Genomic DNA, 25,595 nt, shown 5'->3' with positions numbered 1-25,595 from the left:
CGATCCCTAGGTTGTGTGTTTAACATTCCATCCCTGTCAGATATGTACAAATGTATGTAATAAATCTTTTGAAGCACAGCTTCCTTCACACTTCCAGCTGGTTTATGTTGCGAGGGAGAGAGGCACCCCTGTGAGCGCGGCTCTGCTTCACGTCTGTGCTGCAGACCGCGCCGAAGCAGAGGAGGGGAAAGCAATGCCTCCTGTGTACATGGAGAAGCAAGTTGCTGTGTGCCTGTCTGCAGCCCCTCTGCTCAGAGCCCCCTTCCCTCTCCATGTATCCGGCAAACCCGGGTCTGTGGATCCCTGTATTGGCTGGGCTGAGCAGAGCAGAGCTGATGGAGCCGCTGTTGTGCCCGGGTGGCTGGAGGAGAGGAGTTTCTGGTTGGTGTCCTCTGGGGATCTTCAACAGAGGCCATGGCCTTCGAGGTGAGCATCAGTTAAAGCTGCCAGGCCTGGGGGTGGGAGGCTCATGGGTGGTTTAGAAAGGGAAGGGAAGGGGATGTCAAACAGCCCTTTCTCATCACCAAGAGCCTGGCACCACGCTAGCTCCATACACTCCTCTGTTTCCTCCACCCCAGCTTCCTCCCAAAACACTTCAGTTTCATCTTTAAAGCTGACTCCCAGCCGGTGTAACCACGGATTTCCTACCAGCACTCTCTTGTCTGTCCCTGAAGAGTTGGGAGGAGGCTCCTGCAGGGAGGAATCTCTGCCCACAGCTGCCGAGGGGCTAAAAGCGAGGTAGGAATGGGAGCACAGCCACCATGTGCTACTGAGGACATGCAGGCGCTGGATGGTGCATGGGGTAAGTCTGCTTGCGGGGAGAAAAGGGGTGCTTTTACTTCCCCTGCACTGGCTGGGAGTGGAGCTGTGGGTGCTCTGAGCAGAACCAAAGTGCCTGTTCCCCAGGCTCACGTGGAGTGCCTGAAAACAAAAGGGGTTCATTCTCCAGGCAGGAAGTGTTGTTCCTCATGTCGGTGTGTTGCGTGTCAACCCAGCCACCTGCTTCTCCCAGCCAGGCTGGGAATAGCTGCTGCTGGAGTGGGATGCAAGGATTTATGGCACAGGTTATTCTGAGGCTGGGAGTCCATCCGTCCTTGCTCCGCTCCTGGGAGTGGCTGAGGGTAGCTGAGCCCGTTGCTGGGGCTCACTGACAGTCACGACCCTCACAGCTTCCTCTGCAGGAGATGCTAATTTTAATGCATGAATTATTCAAGCCTGCACCGGGAGACAGTTGGATGTAATTACTAAGGAACGTGTTCGTATCTCCTGCTGCTGTAACTTCCACCCCCCTCCCTGGTCGCCTTCTGGGAAGCCTGAATTCTTTCACTGCCAGTAATTCCCGTGTTTTTCTCCTCAGTCTGGAGCCGTATCACGGAAGCAGTTGGTAATTACTCAGAGCCACGTTTGGCTTTGCAGCGTGGAAATCTGCTGGAAATCGGTTCGGTTCGGTAGGTACAGGATTTCATCTCTGCAATTTATAGTGGCATCTCTTGGTGCCCTGTCCTGCCCTCCTGCCTCTGCCCTGAGATGCTTGCCTTGTCCTGGGAGGTGAGCGAAGCAGCAGTGCCTTCCCCAGGCTGTTCCTGGGGGCTGTCAGTGCGGGATGGTGATGCCGCTCCTGAGCGTGCCTCTGGCCCTGCTGCCGCAGGCTGCTGCTTGGTACAGCTGCTGGTCCAGGCTGGCTTCTGGATGCTGCATTGCTGTTAGCAGGAAGGGAGCAAAACACAGAGCCTGCAGCAGAGAGCAGGGAGGGAGGGGAGAGTCCCCTGCAGCAGCTGGAGCTAAAAGGGGGTGTTTTATCACTGGCTTTTGAATGCCTGTGCTGGAAGGTCTCTTTCTTCTTGAGGCTACGAGACCCAAGCGCTGGCGGTGCAGCCTGGAGCCTGCTGATCTCTGTGAGCATCCCTGGGGTCTGCAGGTTGAGCAGGTTCCCAGCTCCATCCCACCCTGCAGGGAGAGGGGTCCAAAGCCACACAAGGGCCCAGAGGACACCGCTTGTGAGGTGCTGCACAGCCACCTCCCAGCCAGGCTGCCCCTGGACAAGGAGCCTCAGCAACAGCCAAAGGAGACAGCGCTCTCCAGCCTTCACTTAATGCAGCATCTGTTTCGCAAGGGGATGAGATCAGGGATGTGCAGGGGCAGGGAGGAGGGTTCCACATCAGTAATTGCTCAGAGCCCACCCTCAGCTGACGCAGGATGAGTCACTGCTCCTAAAGGCGCGAGCACAGAGGAGGCAGGTACTAAGAGCACAGGGACGGGTCCTCAGCTGAGCTCGGTGGAAGCTGCAGGTGCTCGGTGCCTCTCCCCATCTGCTCCATTACCTCTTGAGCCATGCTTTTGCCCTGCCCTGCTCTTCCTTTTCACCCTGCTTACAGACTGCTTTGAACACCTTTGAATTTCAACAAAGGGATCCCTCCTCTCCCCATCCTAGTTGCTGCTTTAAGATGGAAAACACCAAACCTCTGCCTGAGCTCAGTCAGGCTTTGTCACCAAGAACAACCACCATGGGACCGTGTCCCCCCATGCAGCAGTGGGGTCTCCTCACCTGCTGCCTGCCTCAGCAGACCTGGGTGGCTCTTAAAGACCGCAGTTTTCCTCTTCACAAGTCACCCAGGCAGGATTATCCTCACCTAAACTCAGGCTTAGGGAGCCTGGTAGGTAACAGGAGGGTGAACACTCAACAGCTTCATTTGCTCTGGGCTTCGAGGTCTGAGTCTCCTGCCCTGCAAGGCTGGGCTGTCCCCAGGGCCACTGCACTGAGTGGCACCAGTAACTGCACAGAGTTTGCACCATCCAAATGGAATTGATGGACCCCCTGCAGGCAGCATGGCAGCAGCGAGTCCCTAAGAGACCGGGAAGAAGAAGCAGGTAAGTAGAGTGTTTCCCTTGCTGCCCCTAACTGGGCTGGCACCACTGCTGGAAAGGTCCCTTGTGGAAAGGGGCAGCTCCTCTCTCTCACCTGCAGCCAGAATTAGTTGGGCTGTCACAGTCCTGTCTTGATTTAGCTTGATGGGGGCTTCAGCAAAGCATCCCTCACAGGCAGTCTGGTCAGTGCTTTGAAAAGCTCTTTATGATTGCACTGGACAAGTGGAAAAAACAAAGCTGTGTACAGAGGAGCCCTCAGCAAATGACAAGTCTTAAAGAAGGTTGTCTCTGAGTAAACAAGGCTCTCACTGCAGATGTGCTGCTCTGCTGTGCTCTACAAATGGTCTGGTCAGACTAGGAAGGATGAACTGCGGCCCCAAATGCTGTGCCAATAGACAAGGTGTGCAACAGACAAGGTGTACCAATAGACAAGGAAGCTCCAGCTTCTCCCCAGGTGTGATTTCTGAAGCTGCGATGTGCTGCATGAAGCAGCCTCTGCCCTGGCTGAGCTGGGAGCACTGTGAAACCCCTCAGCCTTGTCAGTGCCAGACTGAGCTGTGTTCACAGCCCAAAATCACCTCTGAAACAGGGGCTGCAACTGGCATGGTCACTGGCACCATAAACAGTGCCAAACCCTGTCCCATGTGGAGCTGGGATCATCTATTGCCACCACTTGCTTTGAGCGAGGCTGTGTTTAGCTGCTCCAGCCATGTAGATGCTCTTGTCCCCGAACACTGCCCTGGATGCCCGGCTTGTAACAGCCAGGCACATAACAGGATTTACGAGAGGGTTGAGGTGGTTGTGCTACAAGTAACTCCAGAGGCTGCTCTAAATCAAAATAAGGGGCAGAAGTGTCTGCACTTGGAAGCGTGGAAGGAGCTGTTAGGGACACTTTGTGCTGCTTTAGTCTATTGGTAAAGCGAAGTAAGGGTTGGAGTTTTAAACTGTATTTTTTTCTACCTGGAAAATGAGCAAATAATTCAGTGATTAGAGCAAAGTGCCCTCCGACACAGGCAAGTGAGAGTGCTGGTGAAGGCCCTTCCCTCTGTAAAGGCAGCCTGGTAGAACAGGAACAACGTTTTGTGTCATGGGTGTCTGGTTTGTTAGAGCTGCTGTAAAGGCCTTGCTTTGGCAGATGTGTGAGCAGCTGGAATCCAGCTCATCTGTAACCATACGCCCTTTTGTCTCAGTAAGCAAATGGCCCAGGTGCAGAAATGGTTCAGGTTAGCTGAGTGTCCTCTGGCGTGGTCTAAGAGCTTCATTTGTCTCCCTGCGAAATATCAGTGCTGATCCCATGGACAGGGAGGAAGAGGCACTGGAAAGTGATGGGCAGTGAGCTGGTTTCCTGTGAACTGCAGGTTTTCTGGAAAGCTTTATGAATAGTTTAAAATGTGTTATGGAGCTGAAGGAAGAGAACCAGGCACTGGGAAGGGCCTGCTGCCATGTAGGAACTGGAGGAACTCTGACCCGCAAAGCAAGCCTTTATTGATGTTTATGGGGCAGATGGGAAGGTGAGGGCTCTTTGGTGTGGCATTTTAACTGGAGATTCTTCTTCCCACCTACCAAGGTTTTGTGAGTTAGTCAGCAACTGGAGAACTGCTTCTCAAAGTTTTGGGGGTGGTAACAATGGTAACTCCTTTGCAAACTGGTTTCTTTTAAGGGCATCTAAAGTTATGCTTCCTAAATACTAATTATTTTTGGGGGGGGATAATGTTTTCTTGCTGGTCCTTATCATTGCTACCTGTCCTTTGCCTTGCATTTTCCACCCATTCAAGCACAGAATAAAAGCTTCCCAAGCAGATCTTGCTCCTTCTCTGTTGCTAAGAGAAGGGATTTCTATTTGACACAACTGATTTTCAATCATCCTTTCTCCCCACTGAAGCTAGGCAGCTTAACATTGGTGTATTGCCCACCAGCATGGTGTCTAGGCCCCGAGCCAAGGCAATGAACAGCCTGCTAATTAATTTGCCTCCAGACCCCCTCCCCAGAACAAACACTGTGGAAAACAGGAGGTAGCAGTTTCTAGGCAGTCCTCAGGAAGCATTCAGCAAGTGTTTTACTGCCAAGTTTATGTTTTACAGTGATGGCAATAAGGACTCCTGGTTGTATAGAAGAAAATGCATTAGCATACAGAGAAGACTACCGAAAGTAATCTGAGCCTGATGTATCAATTTCTTCCCCCAAAACAAGCAGTGTCTACCATGTTGCCTGAGGTCAGTGGGGAAATACAGGCCTAATCTCTAGGCAGGAGCAGGTATTCATGTTGAAAAAACATTGATACCATTCAACCATTATAGGTGGATTCTGTTTCCAGTAAAGCTGTTCAGTTATGCAGCAGATAATACTGTGAGCTCATGGAGTTTGTGCATCTTGCACCCTTTTTTGCATACATACATGTGTATATATTTATCTGTATAAATAAGTTAGGGAATATATACATCAGCGTACAGAACAAATCTAAACCTCAGTTACCAAAATCCATACACCTGCCAGTGGATTTGGTCTGGTAACACTTTGCATTTCACCTTCAAAGCACCATACAGACATTAATTTACCCAGGCAGCTTCCCACTCACCAAAAGGATGAAGAATAACAGGCAGGGTAAAGGATGGAGCTGAGGGAGTGCAGCACATTCATAAAAAGGCAGCTTATCGTGTATCTCTCTCCTGCCATGAGCACTGCAGATTTATGCCTTTATAAACCCTGCAGCCCAAGTGTAGGAGTAACCTTTGTAACGCAAAGCTTGTCGACATGGGGAAGTCCTCATTCAAAAGCAAATGATCCGTTCTTCATCTTCAAAAGCTTTGGCCTCTTCTTGGCTTATGAGGTTCCCATTCAGACTGGAGGGGAAAAATAAAAGGGATGTGAGAGTAAGGTAGTGACCATTGCCCATCTATTTCCATTTTTATGCCCATTTTATATATATATATATATTTCCAAGGCTTTGGAGCAGAGATTGCAGCTTTGCAAGGCCAGATGAGCTGCCTGCTTCTCCTGGGCACACAGCTGGGAACTGGCCTCGGATACTCAGCTGTTTGCACTTCAGCAAGCAGCAGATAGCTGACTAAGGTTCTTACCATGCAGTGAGCTAGTTTAAAGAAACTGAAAGAGTCTTCAGAGCATCTTGTGTCTTCCATAACAACATGGGAAGAAAACTCTTAAGTACTTGGGCGTTAATAATGTGAAAAGATTTAAGGCAAAATCTTCAAGTCTGGTGTCACAACGTTAATCTACACTGACATTTACACCCCTGGAACTGAGCAGCCTGGGTAAGAGCTGGGATCTATTAAGCCATTTAGACTGAGGGAATTCTTGGGGTTAACGAACACCTTCTGAAAATTCAGGCAAGAATCAAGAGGCAGATTGCAGTCTGAAGGTTCAGAACAATTCAAGTGGAACTTGATGCCTCTTCTGTAGACGAAAGCTGACAGTGGCCTCTGAAAAAAGAATCTCTTCCACATCCTCAGGGACCCCACTAGTCAGATACTGAGTCATCATCTTCCTAAGCAAGAATTCAGTGTCCTTTCCCTAAAACAAATATGTATCTTTAAAAATAAATTTCATGTTCAATAATACAGCAGTGGTGCTAAACCCAGCACTCTCTTACTGACTTCTGAGCCGCCCGAGGTGAGGGCAGGAATGTGGGATTTGGCTTTGTGCCTGACAGTGCACATGCGTGACTCTTGTGATGCCCACCTAATCTACAAGCAAATGTTACGAAAAGTTAATCTTCTTGTAGCTTAGCACTTGGAGCGTGCTTGGAGCACTGCCCAAAGGAAATCCACGCACAAATTCCATGGAGCACGTTTGTAATGCCAATTAAACAGAACCGTCTCCTGCTTGTTGGGATTTAGCTCCTGAAAAGCATGAACATGGTCCAGAGTTTAAAAATGAATCAGAACAAGCAAGACTTGGTCTGTGAATTCAGGCCCAGATTCTGCAAACACACACACACATTCGGTGCATCAGTGGTACAGACAGATGTGAACTCACAAAACTGCATGGCATTTGTAACACACAGGGAAGTGTTTCAGTGACAGAGGCTTTTTACCTGTCTGAAACCGCAGCGGGAACTACACCCCCTGCCTCACATAAACTTGCTCTGAATTTTTTAGGCTGGAAAGAAGCAATGCCAGAAGTGTTTTAAAGGGAGAGTTTACAAAGTGAGCCTTTGAGGAAGGGATCTTTACCAGACTTCTTTAATAGCTGTGTTCTCCTTGAGAGCTTCACTGAGGCACTTCACCCCTTTGGCTGTAATCCGGTTCTGGATAAGCCTAAAAAGAAAGCATTTCATGTCAAACTAACACACAGACTAGTTTACAGCACGTGCACAACCTGCACTCAGCTTGATGTCAGGGAGCACAGGTGCCTGTTTGCCACACCACAACGGGTGTGATTCCTGCCTGTGAGGATTGCACACAGTGTTGGTGAACACCCCACGTGCACTTCCAGAAACAGAGCTCAGGGTATTAGTCTTTTCCTTTTAATCTTGCTTATGGTTGCATTCCAGAAATACTGAGCTTAATTACATAGCTGACAAATTTCTGCTAAGCACCTTTTACTGCTGGTATAGGACTGTGATATTTGGACTCTCTGAGACACACAAACCTCTTAGCGCTGGTTTCTTATTAAGAGTGCTGTGAGACGTAAGTGATGTACACAGTTCTGGGTACAGAACCTGTGTACGCACAGTGATTTAGCAGTTATGATCTGCAGGCTGCCAAATCCTCTTGTCTTGGTTATCAGACCAGCAAGACCTCCGAAAAAATGAGGCACTGAATTTGACTGGTGAGAGTAGGTGCAAGTCCCAGAGAAGCCACCTCAGCAGCTACAACATACATCTCATCTGAGCTGAGGGACAAAAATGATACAAGACTCAAGTAGCACAGCTGATGGGAGCAGTAGGTAACTCTTACACTGCAGACTGCAGACCATCCCCTAGCTAAAAATTAACAAAGGTCTCTCATCTGCATGAGTATAAAAATACTCATCACCCTAGCCTGAGTCAATACTCACCTTTCAGACTGCCATGGTGTGTGCCCTGTAGCTATTCCTCTCCATGTGACTGGCTGCATGAATCCCATGGGATTCAGGAAAATTGGAATGAATTGAACAATCTCTTAATGGGGGAGAGAAGGAAGGAAGCAGGGAGGCATTCCCATTAAAGGACTGTCTACATCTGGTAAATCAATCAAAACGCAAAGGGATCCAGTAGATGCTTCCAGTCACCTTTAATTGTGCCTCAAGTCCAACTGTCTCTATGGGTCACTACCTTCTGGAGGTACCCACTGGTATAACCAAGAAATCAGGATATAAATTTGCCTACTGGCAGAAACCCCAAGCCCTGGTAAAAGCACGTACCTAAGGTTACTAGGCCTGCTTTGGATGGGAAAGGTTTTAATATGAATTCAAACCGAATTGCTCAGTGAAATGTACCTGCAGCTCTGCACAAACAAATCAAGCTCTCCCCACCCCTTTCTGTTTTCAGGGTGATGGGCAGCAGAGCTTCTACTGGTTTCACAAGAGGCTACAAGCACTTGGCACCTCTGACAACCATCAGGCTTCCTAAGAGGTGAGAGTGAGATTTAATACAGGGATTGCTAGAGTGGAGTTAGCAAAGTCTGTATGGCTTGTAAAGGGACTCCTGTTTCTGATGTTCTCTTCATCACTTGGAATGAATGGATGGCCATTTGTTTCAAAGCCCACATGTGCCCAACTCCATCCATGGACAAATTCTTGTGAACCTCTGTATTAGAACAGCTAATGCTGTGTTTTCTTAGAAGTTTAACTAGTCTCTTGGGGATTGCTTGGAAGGATCCCTGAGGACTTCTAATAGATGAGTGTCCTGCATGAGTGAAAGTGCTAGCCCTTGAAGCAACATCAAGCAAATGGGGCATGTATTGAAGTGTCTGTCATAGTTGAAGAGTAAGAGTTGAGCTTGCTACTTACATAGTATGATGATAAATAGTAAGAATCATAATAAGGTGATTCTATTCTGGCTGTCTGCTTGGTTCTTGCTTTGGGTTTTCTTTTTTGAGTTGTTTTGGGTTTTGTTTGGGGTTTTTTATGAAACTTTTGTGTTTGAGGCCAGTGGTGTTCCCCAAAGGAGAGATGAAATCCATCAGTAGTTTGAAAGTTACCAGGACACATAAACAGCTTCAGCCTGTGCCTGTATGAAAGCAGGTTCAAAATGCCAGACAGCAGCTTTATTAACTTTCCATTATAACTGTCTACAACCAGTCACCTGCATCCAGACCATGCACAGAAAGCTTACTGTGACCTACATAGATTTGGAAGGTGAAGCTTTAATGCAGTGACTGCCAAAGAGCTTGTGCTTCTGTGGAATGTAACTCACCACAAATGCACCAGTTTCTTGTTGACCTTCAGCATCTCTGCAAAACTCACTGCTGCCTCATCATCCAACTCATTTTTAGTCAACCTAAAGGGGAGAGAAAATGTTCACTTAGGATGTTATCATTATTTTTCAGCCCCCTGTCTTACCAGCCTGTCTCTGACTTAGCTTTAGACAGCCAAAGAGGGGGTGTGGTGTTCTTGCCCTGAGCAATTTCTAAAGTCTGGACACAAAGAGATACTGAAGAGAAGCCCTGGAGGTAAAAGAAACAGGAGTATCAGGTCTTTATTTCTTAGAGCAATGTCCTAATGATGTTCTAGTGGCTAAAAGGTGAATGAGGTGTAGTGGAAAAATGCAGAGGGGTAGAGACCACACTGAAGAGGTGCAAAACCTGACTTCATATGATAGAAGTGAGAGAAGATGGGGAAAGCAAGATGGAGGGAGCAGAGTGACGCGTGACACTGGGACACTGGGATGTGTGCTAGAGGATGGGAACTGCTGATCCATTACTCATGTCCCCATTCTTCCAAAGGGATCCATCTTACAGCTTGCTGGTAGTGAAAGCATAGCAGATGAGGGGAGGGAGAGGAGGAGGTAGGGAGAGGAGGAGGAGGCAATGGGACTGAAGGAAATAAATTAGGCTGCATTTTTCTATGGAGAAAGAAGAGGAGGAGAAGCAGACCACACTGCCAGTTACCAGAAGATTTTCACGGAGTTGTTGTGTTGCATAGCTTCAGCAATGCTTTTGCCTCCTTCTGTCGTGATGCCATTGAACGCAAGACTGGGAAGTAAAGATACAAGTGTGTAAGAAACGGCATCACTTGGCCCTTCCACTACCAAATACTAGTGCATATCCTGGATGATCTATTTCCCAGCTGTACAGTTCAGCATCTGGGTGTTTCAAAGGCCCACATACTTTGTGAACCAGCAAGTCCTCATGACTTTCACAAGTGAGAACAGTTCACAGCCTGCAGCCTGAGCGCAGGTCTGTCATGCAGGCCGTAAGGCTTGCTGTCAGCAAGTTGTACTCTTGGGACTTAGAGCAGAGCTGCACCCAGTGGTTTTGAGAGTAAAGGCTTTTAACAAGGACAAAGACTTGTGCTTAGCAGTACATGGGTTTTTACATGGATTTGTCATCCCAAGTCCTGATATGAACTGGGCGTATTGTCCTTTAAGTCCTTCAGACACCTGAATATCTCATTATTCTTCCAAACACAACCTGTTCTGTTGTGCAGGGAGAGATGAGCTTGTAAATGCATGCTTTCCATTACAAACCACAAATATTTCTTACTCTGCCCTTTATTCTTTGAGTAGACACTGGCAAAATCATCCAGTTAAAATTATGCTCCAGGCTCTGAGAGTTCAAAAAGCATTTCCCCCCTCGAAAGCCAGGCCAGAACCTGAAAATAATGCAACATCTCAAAAAAAAAGTGAAAAGGGACATCAAGTAGGGCAATGGCACAACTATACGTTAGCACAAGTCCCTCCTAGCTTCAGCTGAAATTAGATATTCTCAGTCCATCACGACTGAGCCTAAAAATGACAAATATGCTGAAGTAAACTGATGTAGTAGGGACTATCTTCCCTTAATCCTCTCATAACGCTACCACTGGTGCTAACTATGAATTCAAGTCATGAAGCAAGGTCAGCCACTGAACCCAAGAGCAAGTACACTGGAGAGCAGAGGATTCACCCTGCACAGGTGCCAGCAAAACCTAGGTCTAACAGCACAGTTACCCCTCCTTATTCTTGCAAACACATTTGTCAGCAGATTTGTTTCCATCTGAGAATCACTCAGCTCTGGTGCAGGTTCAAAATGTTTCCTTTCAAGTCTGATGTGTCTGGATGGATTGTGCCATTATGGGAAGATGGCTATTTCAGAGAGCTTTTACGTTTAAATAGATCTAGGGCACTGCACCTCTTCAGCTGTTAATTTTTTAAGCCCGACTCTCCACTCACAGAAAGGAAGACAAGGCACCAGCTCCAGAATCCCTGTATCTGAAGTGGCAGCAATAAGATCTCCAGAGATCCCGAACTCCCCAAGAAACTAGTGCCATGTGCCACCTTGTGGGGAAACCAAAGAGGCTTGTCTGCTCCGTCACAGTGGAGGCCAGTGGAACTGGGACACAAACTGAAACGACCACCATGAACCAGCTGTGTGGATGGACTCTGAAACAGCAGCAGATGCTACAATATGCATCTTTAAATCCCTAGCCAGCACTTGAAAGTCTGGCAGGGGATGGGCTGTTTCACACTGCTGTGCTACCAGCTTCACCCATGGCTTCCAGAAGGTTGGTTTGAGATGAATCACTGAACTCCAGTAAGAACTACATCTCATCAGCACTGAATGTGGGGGGGGTCTTAGCATGACTGCAGTAATAATGAGCCTGATGATCCTGAATTTAAGAATGCCCCAGTCCCTTAGCCAATACCTCCTAAAAATTACTTTGGTGAAAGTACTGTTACACCTTCACAACAGAAGCTGTTAGCATTGAGCTCACTAGGATCCTGATTCTGTGACAGCTGGTGTATCCTTCTGCTAATGCTCCCAGATCAAAATGGCACCCACTGACCATGTGCTTTCCCAAATGCCAGCAACTCTGTGCAGCACAAGGGGAGGAGGTGCAAACAGAAGAAAGGATGCCAGCCCTGCAATATTCTTAACTTAATGGCTTCCCAGGGCTTTTTGATTCAATCTGGCCTCTTACTTCCACCAGGAGCCTGTTGGTTACACAAAGAAGGCTGCAATACCAGATGGCATTCCAAGCTAACACTTGGTGGGAAGAATCATTGGTTCAAAGCACGATGGGACAACCGGCACTACAATGAGCTGCCCGGCTCTGCTGGTGCTTTACCTTATGTTTGTTAACCTAGGGTGGTTCCTCAGGGCCTCTGCAAATGCTTTTGCTCCTTCGTCTCCAACTTGGTTACCCCACATCCTGGTGAAGAGAGGAAACCATGAGATATGAGGTGTGCTGCCCTAGTGCCCCATGGCATTGCATTCTCCCCTTTTCACTCCCCTACCCCCTGATTACTTCACAGTCTTTCAGGCTTGTGAGAAACCTGGAAGGTACCTCCTGGCTGAGCCAAACATGTTCCACTCCCTGCACAACACACCAGCAGCCTCTGCTGACTCATCAGTACCCTAAGGCTACAGCACAGAAGCAGCTCTAGGAGACAGCCTCCTGCAGGAGAAGTGCTTTTGGGATCACCTTGCTGCATTGGGCAAACCCTCTGCAGCCCTGCATCGTTATGGGGTAAAGGAGTCTTGTGGTCCTCTACAGTGAGCTGCCGTGAGAAACAGACCAAGTCCTAAATCCTACCATTGTCCTGCTCAGTGTTTCTTCCCCCTCTCAAGCTTCCCTCCTCCTTTAGAATAGTCTGGCAAAATGGTCACAGTTCCTTCAGTGTTATACCCAAATGGTATCTCCTCTCTCACCAGTGGCCAAGAGAAAAGGGGTAATCAAAATCTCACGGGGACAGTATGACCCTGGGCTCTTCCATGCATCTGTAAGGAATAGTATTTCCAATGGCAAAACAATCCTTGGTAACACAAAGAGTTAAGGGAAGGTAATGTGGTAAAAGCTGCAGGGATCTGGTCAACATCTAATAGCAGTATCTGGTAAAACCTCTTCTGTGCAGACCAGCCACTTTGAAAATTCACCCTATATTATGAGGTTTGAAGGTAATAAGGGTTTTTTTTTCCAGGGATCATGGCTTGATGACTCAGAGCCACACTCAGCTTGATGGGTAATTAGTTGGCAGCTCTTATCAAATCAATTTAGCTGTGTGGTATCTAAACAAATCCACTTCCAGTAAGTTCCCCAGAATTTCCTTGTCCTTGACAGTTTGTTACGTAAATGCTGAATATATCTGTTTAAACATTACTGTCCAAGCCATCCTAAATCTATTTGGAGAGATCATTTCCTCCACAGGAGAAAACAGGAGTCCTTCACTGAAATTACAGCACATACAGCACAGCAGACCCAGCTATATGATAATGGCAGTGTGCCTGCTGGTGACTGTATTTGTGAAATGCTGTGGAACAACAAAACTAAAAGCCAAAAATCTGATTGTTCAAATCTGATTTTCCTATTTCAGGTGTTTCTGTGACATTCACAATGGCCAAAAAGGTTTTAATTCCATGTATTCAAGTGTTTGATTCCGAAAGAAATGTTCTCCTGTTGGGTGGAAGGAGAAACTGAGTTGCCAGGGGCAGGGGGGATAGATTAAAATATAAATTAAATCCTAAAGTCTAGCACCACTCCTGAGGAAGTGGTCAGGGACTAAAGGTTTATTTGAGTACATTCAGACCTCTCTCCAATAATAGCAGAGTCTCCAGTTAGGGACTAGGGAGAAAGATGATGGGAATTCTATTTTATTCTCTCACAGCTTTATCAGGACTTGGTGCAGAAGGTTTGACAACTGTAACACTGACACTCCATAACGAGGTACGTTATCAATAGTCACAATACCACCCAGACTTCAAAATGACCAAGTATCTCTAGAAAAGCTGTGTTGCCATAAGGAAAGTGGCTATCTTTACATACTCTCCTCTTGCTAGTTTGTCCCTCCTTTAAGTTTCTGTCAGAGCAGGGACAAAACAAAACCCAAACCAAACATTATGTGAACTGGAGAACAATGAAGCAGCTCTCCTTCTCCCTCTGAGTGAAAACATGCCTATACTTCTGCACTGGTTTGTTCTAATGCCACCACTTGGGGGGAAGGAGTAGCAGGAGAGAAGGCAAGACTAAAAGAAGGAATCCTGCAGATGCACTGCTAAGATCAAGCCCTGAGCTCTGCTCCTTAGCACTGAACTTACCCAATTTCAAACATTGTCTTGCTCTTCTGGATGGCCTGGGCAAGGCACTTCCCTCCTTCACTGGTTATCTTGTTTGCTCCTATTCTGCACAAAAGACATGAATTGATGAGGTACATCACTTACAACTGTACAGTTATTAGAACACCACCTCAGAAAGCAATACAAGTATTTAATGCTGATTAATTCTGGAGGCTAGCTGCAGTTATCAAAGGTCAACCTAGAGCAAAAAAATACTGCAGTCATTTAACCTTTGATTAACATACATAATTTTATGCTGTCTTTTACATTGCATGTCAGCCCTCCAAACTAGAAGTATTACAGTAGACTCTTGCGTTTGGTGCTCAGTATGTCAGAAATGAGCTTTAGGAACCAATCCTCAAGACAAGGACCCCTGCCTAGTTTTTAATACAGTTCATAATATCAGCAGTTGCTACAGAGTACATGAATTACATGCAGCGTGTTTCATGATGCTTTAGGGAACAGGGTACCTGTATCTCTGGGGTAACTATGCACCCTGAAAATAACCATCTTCCAAAAGGCTTTCTTGTGAAAGGTAGATGAAATAAGCAAAGCACTGTGTCAAAGCAGGGAAAGAACCAAAGTGCTCTTTGGTTTCAAAACTCTGCAAATATTTCAAATGGAAAAGGTGTGGCTACTGGGGGGGGGTTTCAGAACTGGACCACAACCCAAGAGTCCCTGGCTCCTGGTTTCTACATTCATACCAACTACAGCTGACATTGCTGTAGTTACCTCTGCTTTCTGCTATGGTCACAATTACACCACTGGTTAATGATCATATTGACCTTTATGTCAAACTAGTGTTGTGCATGGCCAGATACTCTTACCTGGGGAAGTTCCAGGAATTAAATGGAACAACTCACCAAGTGAATTCGGGGAATTCCAGAGTTGAAGTATGATACCAGCACAGCCTGACTCTGACTCCAATGGCTCATAAAAGGCAAGATATAAAGCAGCTTGGTACTAAATCCAAGTGAATTTGCCTACTGCAAAGGGCAGTAAGATTCATGCACCACTGGCCTCACTCAGGTGCTCAGACTGAATTTAGGTAAAGAACAGGTCTCATACTCTCTTTCTGCTTGTTACTATATTCTAGTACAGACTTTCAATTATAGAATTATAGAATCATAGAATAGTTTGGGTTGGGACTTTCAAAGGTCATCTGATCCAACTCCCTTGCAGTGAACAGGGTTTCACTTGCTACCACTCACTGCCAGATGACTGTGAAAGCAGATACAACTCCAATCTAAGTTATGTTATTTGAATCATAATTTTTGCCCTTTTTCCACTCTCCTGTTTCAAGTTGCATTAATTAAGATACTGTAGAAAAAGAAAGGAAAAAAAAATCCAACATACTTCACGTATTCAAGGCTTGAACACTCCTCGATTAGTTTTGCAACGTATTTGGCTCCAACATCAGTGATCTGATTGTTGTATAAGCTTAAAGAAAAAATCACATTGGTAAAAATAGATTATTCCTACTGTTACTTTAATATTTACAACCTGAATGCTCTATAAGAACCCATACCATCTATCTTTTTTGTATGCCTTTGTACACATTCACAGTGACTTGTATTTCTATTTTTATATACAATTAATATTGTGAAGGGCTAGATATAAAATACAAAGAGACCAGACTCCAAATGATGGGAAAATAGATATTATATAAATTTTTTAATAAATGGCCTCTCCAAGCAAACAAAGCTTCCCTCTATTTCTGTGTTAGTACAGAAATAATATTGCCAGAAGAGAAAACAGCAGAAGAATGTATTTTTGGTCTTTTAAAAGTCACAAAATCCCCTCACAAATATTACTGAAGATCAGATACCTCAGCAGATGTACTTACATTAGGGCACTGGAGGAAAAAGGCAGTTCTTCCTATTCATATTTACTTTTCAAAAAGTCATTTTTATGTAGCTCCTTAACCAAGAAGCAGGGAGTCAGAGTTAACATGCCTTCCAGCTTCAACTTGATTAAGAACTAATTAAGGTTAAAGAAATTGGTGCCATGAACATTATGCCTTTAAACTGTATGTTTCTGATACTAGTCTCTACCAAGCTGTATCATCTGCTTTGCACAGGTGAAATAATCAGTTTACAGCAGTGCAAACAGAAGTCTCTAGCTATGAAGCTCACACTCTTGCTCGTGCTCTGTCTCTCCCCCCTCCACAGCTAGCATAAGGCTTTAGGCATAAAACTAGCATGCCCACACAGTTCAGTAACCTGACAGTGGTCTGCAGCGTGTTACAGAAGGGCTTGCTGTCAGTGGAAGGCCACCCTGTGGTGCAGTGCAATGGGAGAGGAAGCTGTGGGCCTTTTCCCAGTGAACTGTTAAGGAAGGCAGCTGAGTCATTTCTGACACAAAATGCTGCTTTGCGTGTGTTCAGCAAATGAGGAGGTAACTGTGGCTTCCACCCCACCTTTGCAGTGTCAGTACTGTCAGCATGCCACTTCTGTTTTCTAGTATCAGTATCTAGCGTTTTGGGGTACATACCCCAAGAAAGACACAATTTGGTACTTGGAGAGTTCTTCATACAAGATCCTTACTCCATGATCTGTGACCTGATTTACACTGAGCCTGGAATGAAAGGAACGAAAAAGAAAGTTTGAATTGATACAGATTACAAGTGTTCATCACCCATGAGTTAATGAATACATCTACACATAGAGGTCTTTGATACTTTAACAGGCCCTTATGCCACATATTAAAAGCCATTAAGGGAAATGTGAGCTCAGTTTCATACAGCTCACTTTAAAACCAATAGAAAACAAAAAGCCCCAAATCTCCAAGGTAATGCTCTGGAAGCTGTCCAGAGCTGAAAACAATAAAATGGAGTAAGTCAGAAACCAGAAACAAACACCTCATCCTCTTCCCACACTTACTGTGATTGCAAGGAAGAAATTCTGCTTGATACCCTACCAAAACCAAGCTTTCCTAACTACTCTTCCTGCAACCTTCTCTCTGAGTACCTAGTGAAAGCCAGGCACCTTGGAAGTCACCACACATTCAGGCTTCACTGAATAAAGGCTGTGAAAAGTCCTGGCCAGGAAATAGAACTGCAATCCCATGGGTATCCTAGATGTTTCTAATTTTACTGTACCAACTAGGCATGAAACAAATCAATGTCAGTCATTCACAGAATAAAAGTACTTCTTTTCACAGGTTTATTTTTTGGTGGGTTGTTGTTGGTTTTTTTTTCCTTCTTGTTTATGTGGTGTTGGTTTGGTTTTAGCTTCTCAAGCTTTTTCACCTTGCCTAAATGGGCAGGCTGCCAGGAAGCATTCAAATTGTGATGAATCACATTTTTCTGGGTAAAGCTGTCCCTGTAAAAACATTCTGACCAGCTTTAGCTTCTACACAAACTCAGAAGTTGAACATTGACAGCTGAGATTCTCTTATTACCAAAAGCCTCCCTGGCTATTGCTAGTTAGTAACTTAGTTGCTTTAGAATGCACTAGCACACAGGAGAAATCAGGGCTGATTTCTACAGACCAGAACAGTCTGCTCCTTTGAAAGGGATGGTTAAGCTGTTAGAAACATTTCCTGATTTGGAGAAATTCCTCATCAGAAATCAAAGTCCTAACATGAGAAGAGCCATAAAGACAAAAAGGCAGCCTAACAGACTGGTTTGGTGCTGGGGATGGTGTTAATATCACAATGTGTATGGGCATGATCATATGATAGGGACAAAGAATGAAAGTCTTTCATTTTCCTCTATGTTTGTCTTACATACTTCAGCGTTTTCCACCAGGTTTCCTTACTGCTTTCTCTTGGGAGGTCAGTTGGTTTGCAACTAACTAGAAAAAGTGTCACTTGTTCTGATTTAGTCCTAGAGGAAAACAAGGCAGAGCACAGCCAACCATGAAGAATAAATCCATTTATAAAAGCAAACAAGCAAAAAACCAAACAATCCTCTCCCCACCCCCCCCTCCCCAACAAACTCATGAGGCTGAAGGAGCTTTAAAAAAAAAAAAAAAGATATATTTGAAGTTCCTGCTCCTCTGCACCCAAACCTTCGGACAAATAAGGTATAACTACATGGCACAACCTCAAAGGACTACAGGTGGAACAATGTTGCCTGTGATGTTAGAGCTGGAGTTAGTTCCCTGTGACCACCCGCCATGTCCTCTCTCCATAGCACCTCAGGGAAACACCACACCTAAAGACATCAGCTACATCCTTCATGGAGTACTACTAGTTAGCTTTTATTCTGTGAAAGCCAGACATCTTGGAAAGATGTAAAAGCAAGAAATTCAGAGCTTTTGATCAAGGATTATTGTGAGCAGCAGATCCTCTCTTACCCCGTATAAGCAAGGACAGAGACAGGCTCAGCCATCTTGAGGTAATGGAGGAAGCACTTCTGTTTCCTTTCTTTTCCCTTACTCACTTTCTCCCATAAAAATCCTCTTTTGAGAAAAGACAATTTGAGGCGGAGCTAACTGAACCTACAGGTTTAAACAGTCCTGGCTTCTAAGGACTTCTTATCACCCTTTCCATTTGGGTTTCCAAATTCACAGCTTGTCCCTGCTCCTGTGACTGGCTCAACAAAGAGTACAGAAAATATGAAACTTTCATTTCCAGGAGCAGTAAGAATCCTCATCCTTCTCCACTTTTGAGATCAATTCCTCCAGCCAGCCCAGCAGCTTGTGTAACAGACCAAGGGTAAGCAAAGACCTGCTTGCACGAACTCCCACCTGATAACTGCAAGCTTGCTGAAACAAGGCAGCAGCTGTTTCACTCCATAGTCATTGATGTTGTTGTTGTCCAGATCCAGAGCCAGGCGCTTTTGAAAGTGATGCACGACAAAGGAAATAGCACTGCAGTCAGCAGAGTAGGCATTGCAGTACGTGAGCTTGATGTAATTGGCGTGCATGCGTTTGGCAGCCAACTTCCCCACTTTCTCGCTCTGAGTCTCATAGAGGCACCTCAGCATCCAAACAAAGTTGGGTTGGACCTGGATCTGATTGTACTCTGGAAGCCTGGACCGAGTGAGGCCTTTCAGGTGGGATTTCATGCTCTCCCCAAAGTATGTGATGAGTACCTTTCTCTTCCTCTTAATGACTGCAGGCAAAACTAAATGTCTGAAGAGCTTCTGCTTGGATCTAGAAAGCAGGCCACAAAGAAACAGGTTGGTAAAATGAAAGTGTTCATTATTTCGGAAAGGATCCTCCCCTGCTAGTTGTTTCTTCAGCCAAGGAATACGAAGGCAAGTAGGCTGGACAGTCTCAGTGGAGGAACACTCATTGAAAAACCGAAGTAACTCCTTGGCACTCACTTTCTCTTCAATAACCAGGAACAAAGCTGTGAAAAAACACTGAAGGGTTAAGTGCAAGAACTCATAAGTGAACTGATCGTCACAGCCACTGTAACCTTTAACTGTCCTGAGAAAGCCCAATTGCAAATCTCCTTCAGAGATGTTCACTGCTGAGAGCTCCTCCTGTTCAAAGATAAAGAAAGAGTTCTCCATCCCTTTGTATGCCATTTTACCCAAAGCCAGAAGAGTTTCCTTTCGTGATTTGAACACCTCTGCTTGGCTCCTGGTGTTGTTCTTCAGCAAACTTGTTTTCACAGACCGGTTCAGATGGACTTCAATCATGAGCAAAAATACATCTGTCAACGTAATGGAACAGTCTGGAAGCTCGTGGTGGCTGTCAAACATGGAATGGAAGTGTTCATAGCATTTAAAAATAATCCAACAAAATAAAGGCACTGTACACAAACTGCAGAGATTGGGGTTAGCTTCCAGCTGGTTCAATACCAGTGTTCGCTGCCCCTCATCCTTGAAAAACATAGCAGTGTAGTCCTTCAGGTTATTGCTGGAGAAACCACGAAGCAAGACTTTCTTTCTAATGATGTTTCTTTGGATTTCAGTTCCTGTCCTCGCTGTAAGAATTTTCTTGGATCCCTTAAGCAGCTTTCCTCTGAGAAGGCTTACCAGCAGCACCAGGGGGTGGACGGCTTCAGTGGGTGAACACATCTCGGGCATGCTACTGAGATCAAAATTGGAATATATCTCATCAAAGCCATCAAATGTGAAAAGAACTGTATGAGGGAATTGCAAGATGTGATGGAACACCTCTGCGGGATCCTGGTCTGGGTAGCAATTATATTTGAAGAGTAGGTCTTTCAAACACATGGCTTCATCTTCCTTAAAGCAACTAAACATCCTGCATCGGAAACGGAAGAAAAATTTGGCCCCTATGTCCAATTCTTTTCTGGCCCAAAGGCTTTGTATCTTTTGCAGCAAGATGGACTTTCCAATTCCTGCATCACCAAAGACATAAATAGTCTCTCCATCTTCATTAATTAGACCAACTGTGTCATCAAAAAGGGCTTCTAATTGATACACTTTGCCTAGACTCTCATTGGTAAAACTGACCAGCTCCATAATACTGTTGGAGTAGATTTCTTCCAATAGCATCTCTTCCCTCTGAGCATACGACATGACAAACTTGGAGTCCCGTCCCAGTTCATATCTGAGTTTCTGGCAATACCTGCTAACTAAAAAGACAGTGAACTATTATTAAAAAGACTATGTATACAATGAGCCACCTCTTTGGGAACTGAGAGGTGTAATAAGCAAATGTAATTCTAATGTAAATTAGGTTCTTTGGCAGATGACTTCTATTTGTGCTGCCATTATCACTATGTTGGGAAAGTCAGGTGCTAATGAAAGGTAATGTGTGAGCCAACATTTCCTGAAAGCTAATATTCATAGAATAGTTAGGGTTGGAAAGGACCTTAAGATCAACTAGTTCCAACCCCCCTGCCATGGGCAGGGACAGCTCCCACTAAATATTGACACTGCATTGGTCTAAGGGGCTGCCACCTTTCAGTTGAGACTCAAAGCCAAGACCCTGACACTTTGTTAAAGGCTGTTTTACTCTCTGCAAAAGCTTTTTGGTCACTGTTTAGTTTTGGCGTCTGTCTTTTCACTATATTCATATTCTACCTGAGAGCTCTATCAAGGAGGTGGTTATTCTTTCCTAAGTTGTTTGTTAATTTTTATTACTGTAAATAGAAGGCATGCATTTTAGAAAACAGGTGCCAAGCATTTCAAAAGATCTTTTTTTTTTTACACATTGGTTTGTGTTCTTACTGCAACCAAAACTTTGCTTCAGATGGGGCAAAGCAGTTCTTGTATTTATATAGTATGAAAAAACCTCTGAAGAGGAAAACATTTATTTCTGCAATACTTTAATTCTGACTTTTGGTATAATTTATTTAGGATCATAGAATAATTCAGATTGGAGGGGACTTCAGAAGGTCTCCAGTCCTACTTCCTGCTTAGAGCAGGGTTATTTATGAGAACAGATGAGGTTACTCTGGGCGTTATCAAGTTGGCTCTTGAAAACATCTAAGTATGGAAACGGCACAGCCTCTCTGGGCAACCTGCCTCATTGCTTGACTGTCCTCATCCTGGAATACTGGCTATTCCACTGCCAAAATACCACAGTGTTGCTAATAAATTGTAGCAGAGGCCCAGGAAGTACTACAGCTGGCACATGATGGTTATACCGTTATGCTACATATCTACAAACAAATGCAGAAAGAATTTGAGTTCAGCAAAGCAGGATGTAATGTGTCAATGTGACTGTTGTGTTATACAGTGTGCCTTTTAATTATCTGGTTACCACTGCCAGCAAGTACAGCATGCACTGGCTGTGCCTGCCTAGACTTTCCTGCTCTCATGTCACCTGGTTATAGCTTCCTACATAGCAAGGTAGTTCTAAGGGAAGGAGTATAGATATATGGCCTTACCTGGATCTGTATTTACCACAGGTTTACTACAAATACTCTCTGAAGGCTCGTAACCTATTTCATCCAGCCAAGGCTGAAGTTCATAGTAAGCATCAGTGACTTTCTGCAGGACACAGATGAAATATTCTGAAACTTCTTCTCCCTTGCTTTGAACCAGGTCTAGAATCTTGCGAACCTGAAGAAACACAACATGAAAGAGTGCTGATACATAACATTTTATCACAGTTACACTTGTAGATTACTTTAGGATCCTTGCTGGACTGGAACAGGGGACCAAAATCCAAACGGGTGCTTCAAAAATGTGAATTCAAAATCTAGCTCTAAAGTTGAACCACCACAAACCTCACTTGCTATTTGTACTTGGATGTTGCAAGAAAATTGGCTCTGCAAGTTAAGGACTGAACTTTTAGCTAAATCATATGCTAACCAGAAACAAAATGAATAAATACTGCTCCTCAAGAGGGGACCCAAAGGACTTCCTCAGCTTGACTAGATACTGTATTTTAAATCCTGTGCTGGTTAAAATGAAAAAGGGGTGGTTTCCCAGTGCCCTAAATTCACCCTCTGGTTTCTAAATACTCCAGTCACATTTAGACTTACCTCAGGATCCAGCCAGATCCAGAGCAGGATAGGCAGATGTCTCTCTGGACCTTAATGCAGATCCCAAAACCTACAACTCTTCCTTTTAACACAGCAGCTCAATTCTGCAGGCTCTCTCAGTATAATGCACTTGCTGCCTGCGACATTTACCAAAACTAATGGCTATGAGGCAGTGGCTGGAGAAGTTCAAGACCAAGCCTTACCTCTGAAGGCAAGGCAGAGTGTGATGTTTGTGCAACTAGGACAGGGCAACCCTAGTACAAAACCCTCTGCAAGACACAGCAATCATCTGGGATCTGGGGATCCATTTTGAATGTCTGGATCCTCTTGCTAGAAATTAATGGAGAATTCAGTTCATCCATTCATAATGAAGAATGTCCAGTTCTAAACTAGACAAAGTGTTTAGAGAGACTGTGGTCTCTTGTGAGCTTAAAGCAGGGTGAGGAACATGCAGGCCAGCATAAACACAGTATTTTTTTCCAATTTGTATGCTCTAAAAAGCACTTTTATGCCTTCCAGAGAAGCTCCCCCAGAGTCCAATTCACTTTAACTGCTGGGGCCTGCTGTCTCTGCTTAGCCTCCTGATGCATGGTCTCCCCCTCAGCTTTGTTACAACAATTCTGCATATTATGCTGAACAGTAAGAAATGCAGATGATTATACAGCATGCGTTTATTCAGCTTTGACCCTATACACAGAGTGAGCAGTGTGTCACCATTTCAACTTGCCAGCAAGAATGATTATTTCATGAAAATCTGCACTGTTAGTGAAGTCCAAGGTCTTTGAATGTTTTATGGCTTGCCTGCCTCTGTGACACTATTCTGAAGCTGCATGACTGCTTTTTCAGGGAAAGAAATTAGGGATTTGTTTTAAGTGATGATGCAAAGAGCAGCTGTGCACATGTGATAATTTTCTCCTGTCAAAAGACAAGGAAATGATTTTTGCTGCTGATGTCCAAAGACAAATCAAGAACCAACCCAAAAGTGCCAGGATGTATCAGTTTTCCATATAAGCATTCACAATGTACACAGGTCTTTAAAGAGAAGGGAGGGTGTGCACATGGACAATCATTAAGTTTTAAAATATTTCCAACTCTCCTCCTCTAAAGCAGGACGATGTCCCATAGCATCCTTGCAATGCTCTGCACAGTAATGAAGCTGCATGTAGCAACCTGTACTCTTAACAGCTACTGTGGCCACATCTTATCACTTATCAGAGGACAAAGCTGCAGCTAGTGGAGACAGGACAGCAGTTATCACCCTGCTCATTCCGACAGCTGCCAGCTGGCATTACAAGCAGTGCCAACCATGCTGTAAAGAGATGTGCTGGGAATCCCTGTCCAGAAGGAATGGGATGAAGAAATTCCAATATAACAAAGATTAGAAAAGACACTAGGCATGAAATTGCCAGATAAACCCATAAACCCCAGGGATAAATTGAAAGCAAGAAAAAGTTTGCCCTGGCTAGTGAAATAAAAAGATTACCTTATCTGCTTGAGTTGGAAACTGGACAACAATCTCTGCATCTTCAGTGGAGAAGTAGTCATTCTCAATCAAGTTGTCAATCAAACACTGCGTGTTTCGGATTCTACTGACCAGGAGTTCTCTGTATACCTTCAGCAAAGCAATGAAGGATGGGGGACTTGTTCCTTGAGGTTTTTCCGCAGAAATCTCCAAGTTAGCACAAAGCTGGCCTTCCATAGTTGAGATAGCAAGAAGCTGCTCCACCCAGCCTCATCACTGTCCATGTGCAGTGAGGAGTCACCTTGGAGTTAACTTCGGGGAAACACAATCTGCCCTTCAAGTTACCGAGCCTGTAAACAATAATTGCATAGAACCTCAATTTCAACCTTCTCCTATGAAGATACAGCCTTCAATTTGCCATCAGAAAATACTAGTAAGTTCTGTGTAATATCACGGTCAACTTCAATGAGAGGTTTCTTCCTCAGGTAGTTCCATTTATTTGTTCAGGCTTTGGAAAAGAAAGTATCTACAGCAGGCAGTATCCTTTCTGTACCAGCACTTCACTGTAGCTTGCCTCAAACACCACCACTAGCATCTGCTTTATTAACTGCCTGTTCTTAGTGCATAATTTAATATTTTTTTATTAGCTTTGCATGTTTCAATAGCAAAGGAGGCCATCTGTCCAAATATATTTGGGCACGGAAGTAAATGGAACAAAATTGTATTTCATAGCAATTAATTTGGTAGGGTGGATTAATTTCTACCAGCAATTCACTTTGCTTTTTCTGCGTTACAACAACAGACTCTGTATAAAAGTGTTGCCAATATGTTATCTGTCCCTGTAAGTGAGGCCTTGTGAAATCTTGACACAGTTTTAGCTGAACTAGGAAAAAGCATTTAGCTTCAGGACAGAAGGTCTGAGAGGCGGTAGTGAGACTGTGGGAAAACCACTGATCAGATGTTTCTGATGTGAAGGCCAAGAGTAAAATGATGCTAACAGTGAAAATGATGCTGCTGATTTCAGAGTTAATGTACCATTTAGGGCACAGAGCACTTCACACCTTCTAAACCTATTGGTTCAGACAACATGTAAAGCAGGGAAAATATAATTGCATGGGTTTAGTTTGGTTAATCTTATCAAATTCAAGTGAGTAGCCATAAAAGTTAAAAATAGTTTTGCAGAATCTGAAAAATAACTGTGGTACTGAAAGAACTGAAATCAGGTGACTGCAAGATCCCATCTAGATCCCATTCACACAAAAATATGGATCTTTCCTTGAGCAGGAACTGCACAGAATAACTGAATTCACAGACTGTTTCCCCATGTGATAAACTAGATGTGGAAGATGGCATCACAATTCATATTCACTACTGGACTGGGCATCCAAGCGCCTCCATCTTCATAAAGGGAAGAGACTGCACCCAATGCAGCTTGTAATGAAGATATCAATTTAAAGCCTGTGCAAACACTTAAGCTTGAACACCTGACCTCAGCCCCTGTATATACACCTAGAGACACAACGTGACCACTAACTCTGACAGCTATGGGATCAGGAAACCCTCTAAACAACATAGAGATGTTGTTTAGAAACCATACCCTTCAGCATGAATGCTCTCTCCTTGTCTATATATATGCTGTGTATGCTCTGGTTTTCCACACCAGCTCTTGGGAGCTCTTTGTAGATGGCCATTTATTCCCATTTTTTTTACAAGGC

The 25,595-nt window shown here is 44.7% G+C and overlaps 1 protein-coding gene and 2 long non-coding RNA genes across 11 annotated transcripts; 2 read left to right on the top strand and 1 right to left on the bottom strand.

Annotated features, from left to right (window-relative positions):
• Positions 1-1,343: 1,343 nt before the first annotated feature.
• On the top strand, positions 1,344-4,992 carry LOC134165035 (uncharacterized). The gene is made up of 3 exons (XR_009965342.1): positions 1,344-1,448; positions 4,056-4,197; positions 4,947-4,992. It is a non-coding gene; the product is annotated as an uncharacterized LOC134165035 (long non-coding RNA).
• Positions 4,502-24,201, bottom strand: NOD1 (nucleotide binding oligomerization domain containing 1). Of its 6 annotated transcripts, XM_062621319.1 has the most exons (11): positions 23,902-24,201; positions 21,819-21,993; positions 18,752-20,558; positions 16,551-16,634; positions 15,414-15,497; positions 14,040-14,123; positions 12,073-12,156; positions 9,915-9,998; positions 9,221-9,304; positions 7,056-7,139; positions 4,502-5,705 (listed from the first exon to the last, which is right to left on the bottom strand). In XM_062621319.1, the coding sequence occupies exons 1-11, from the start codon at positions 24,115-24,117 to the stop codon at positions 5,633-5,635; spliced, it is 2,859 nt and encodes a 952-aa protein (XP_062477303.1). In that variant the 5' UTR covers positions 24,118-24,201; the 3' UTR covers positions 4,502-5,632. The 6 variants fall into 6 exon arrangements, 4 of the variants coding, with proteins under 4 accessions (XP_062477303.1, XP_062477308.1, XP_062477315.1 ...); XM_062621324.1 differs by lacking the exon at positions 12,073-12,156 and having other exon boundaries at positions 5,171-5,705; XM_062621331.1 differs by lacking the exons at positions 4,502-5,705; positions 7,056-7,139; positions 9,221-9,304 and adding an exon at positions 9,315-9,470.
• Positions 5,000-11,761, top strand: LOC134165027 (uncharacterized). 4 transcript variants are annotated; one of them, XR_009965340.1, is made up of 3 exons: positions 5,000-5,078; positions 7,612-8,047; positions 11,179-11,761. It is a non-coding gene; the product is annotated as an uncharacterized LOC134165027 (long non-coding RNA). The 4 variants fall into 4 exon arrangements; XR_009965339.1 differs by lacking the exon at positions 11,179-11,761 and adding an exon at positions 9,106-9,400; XR_009965337.1 differs by lacking the exon at positions 11,179-11,761 and having other exon boundaries at positions 7,612-7,770; positions 7,889-8,853.
• Positions 24,202-25,595: the final 1,394 nt, after the last annotated feature.

This window comes from Pezoporus occidentalis, unplaced genomic scaffold, assembly GCF_034315485.1.
Source record: "Pezoporus occidentalis ecotype Australia unplaced genomic scaffold, CSIRO_AGI_Poc_V1 ctg107, whole genome shotgun sequence".
NCBI classification, from domain to species: Eukaryota; Metazoa; Chordata; class Aves; order Psittaciformes; family Psittacidae; genus Pezoporus; species Pezoporus occidentalis.
This window is presented reverse-complemented; position numbering and strand designations above follow the sequence as displayed.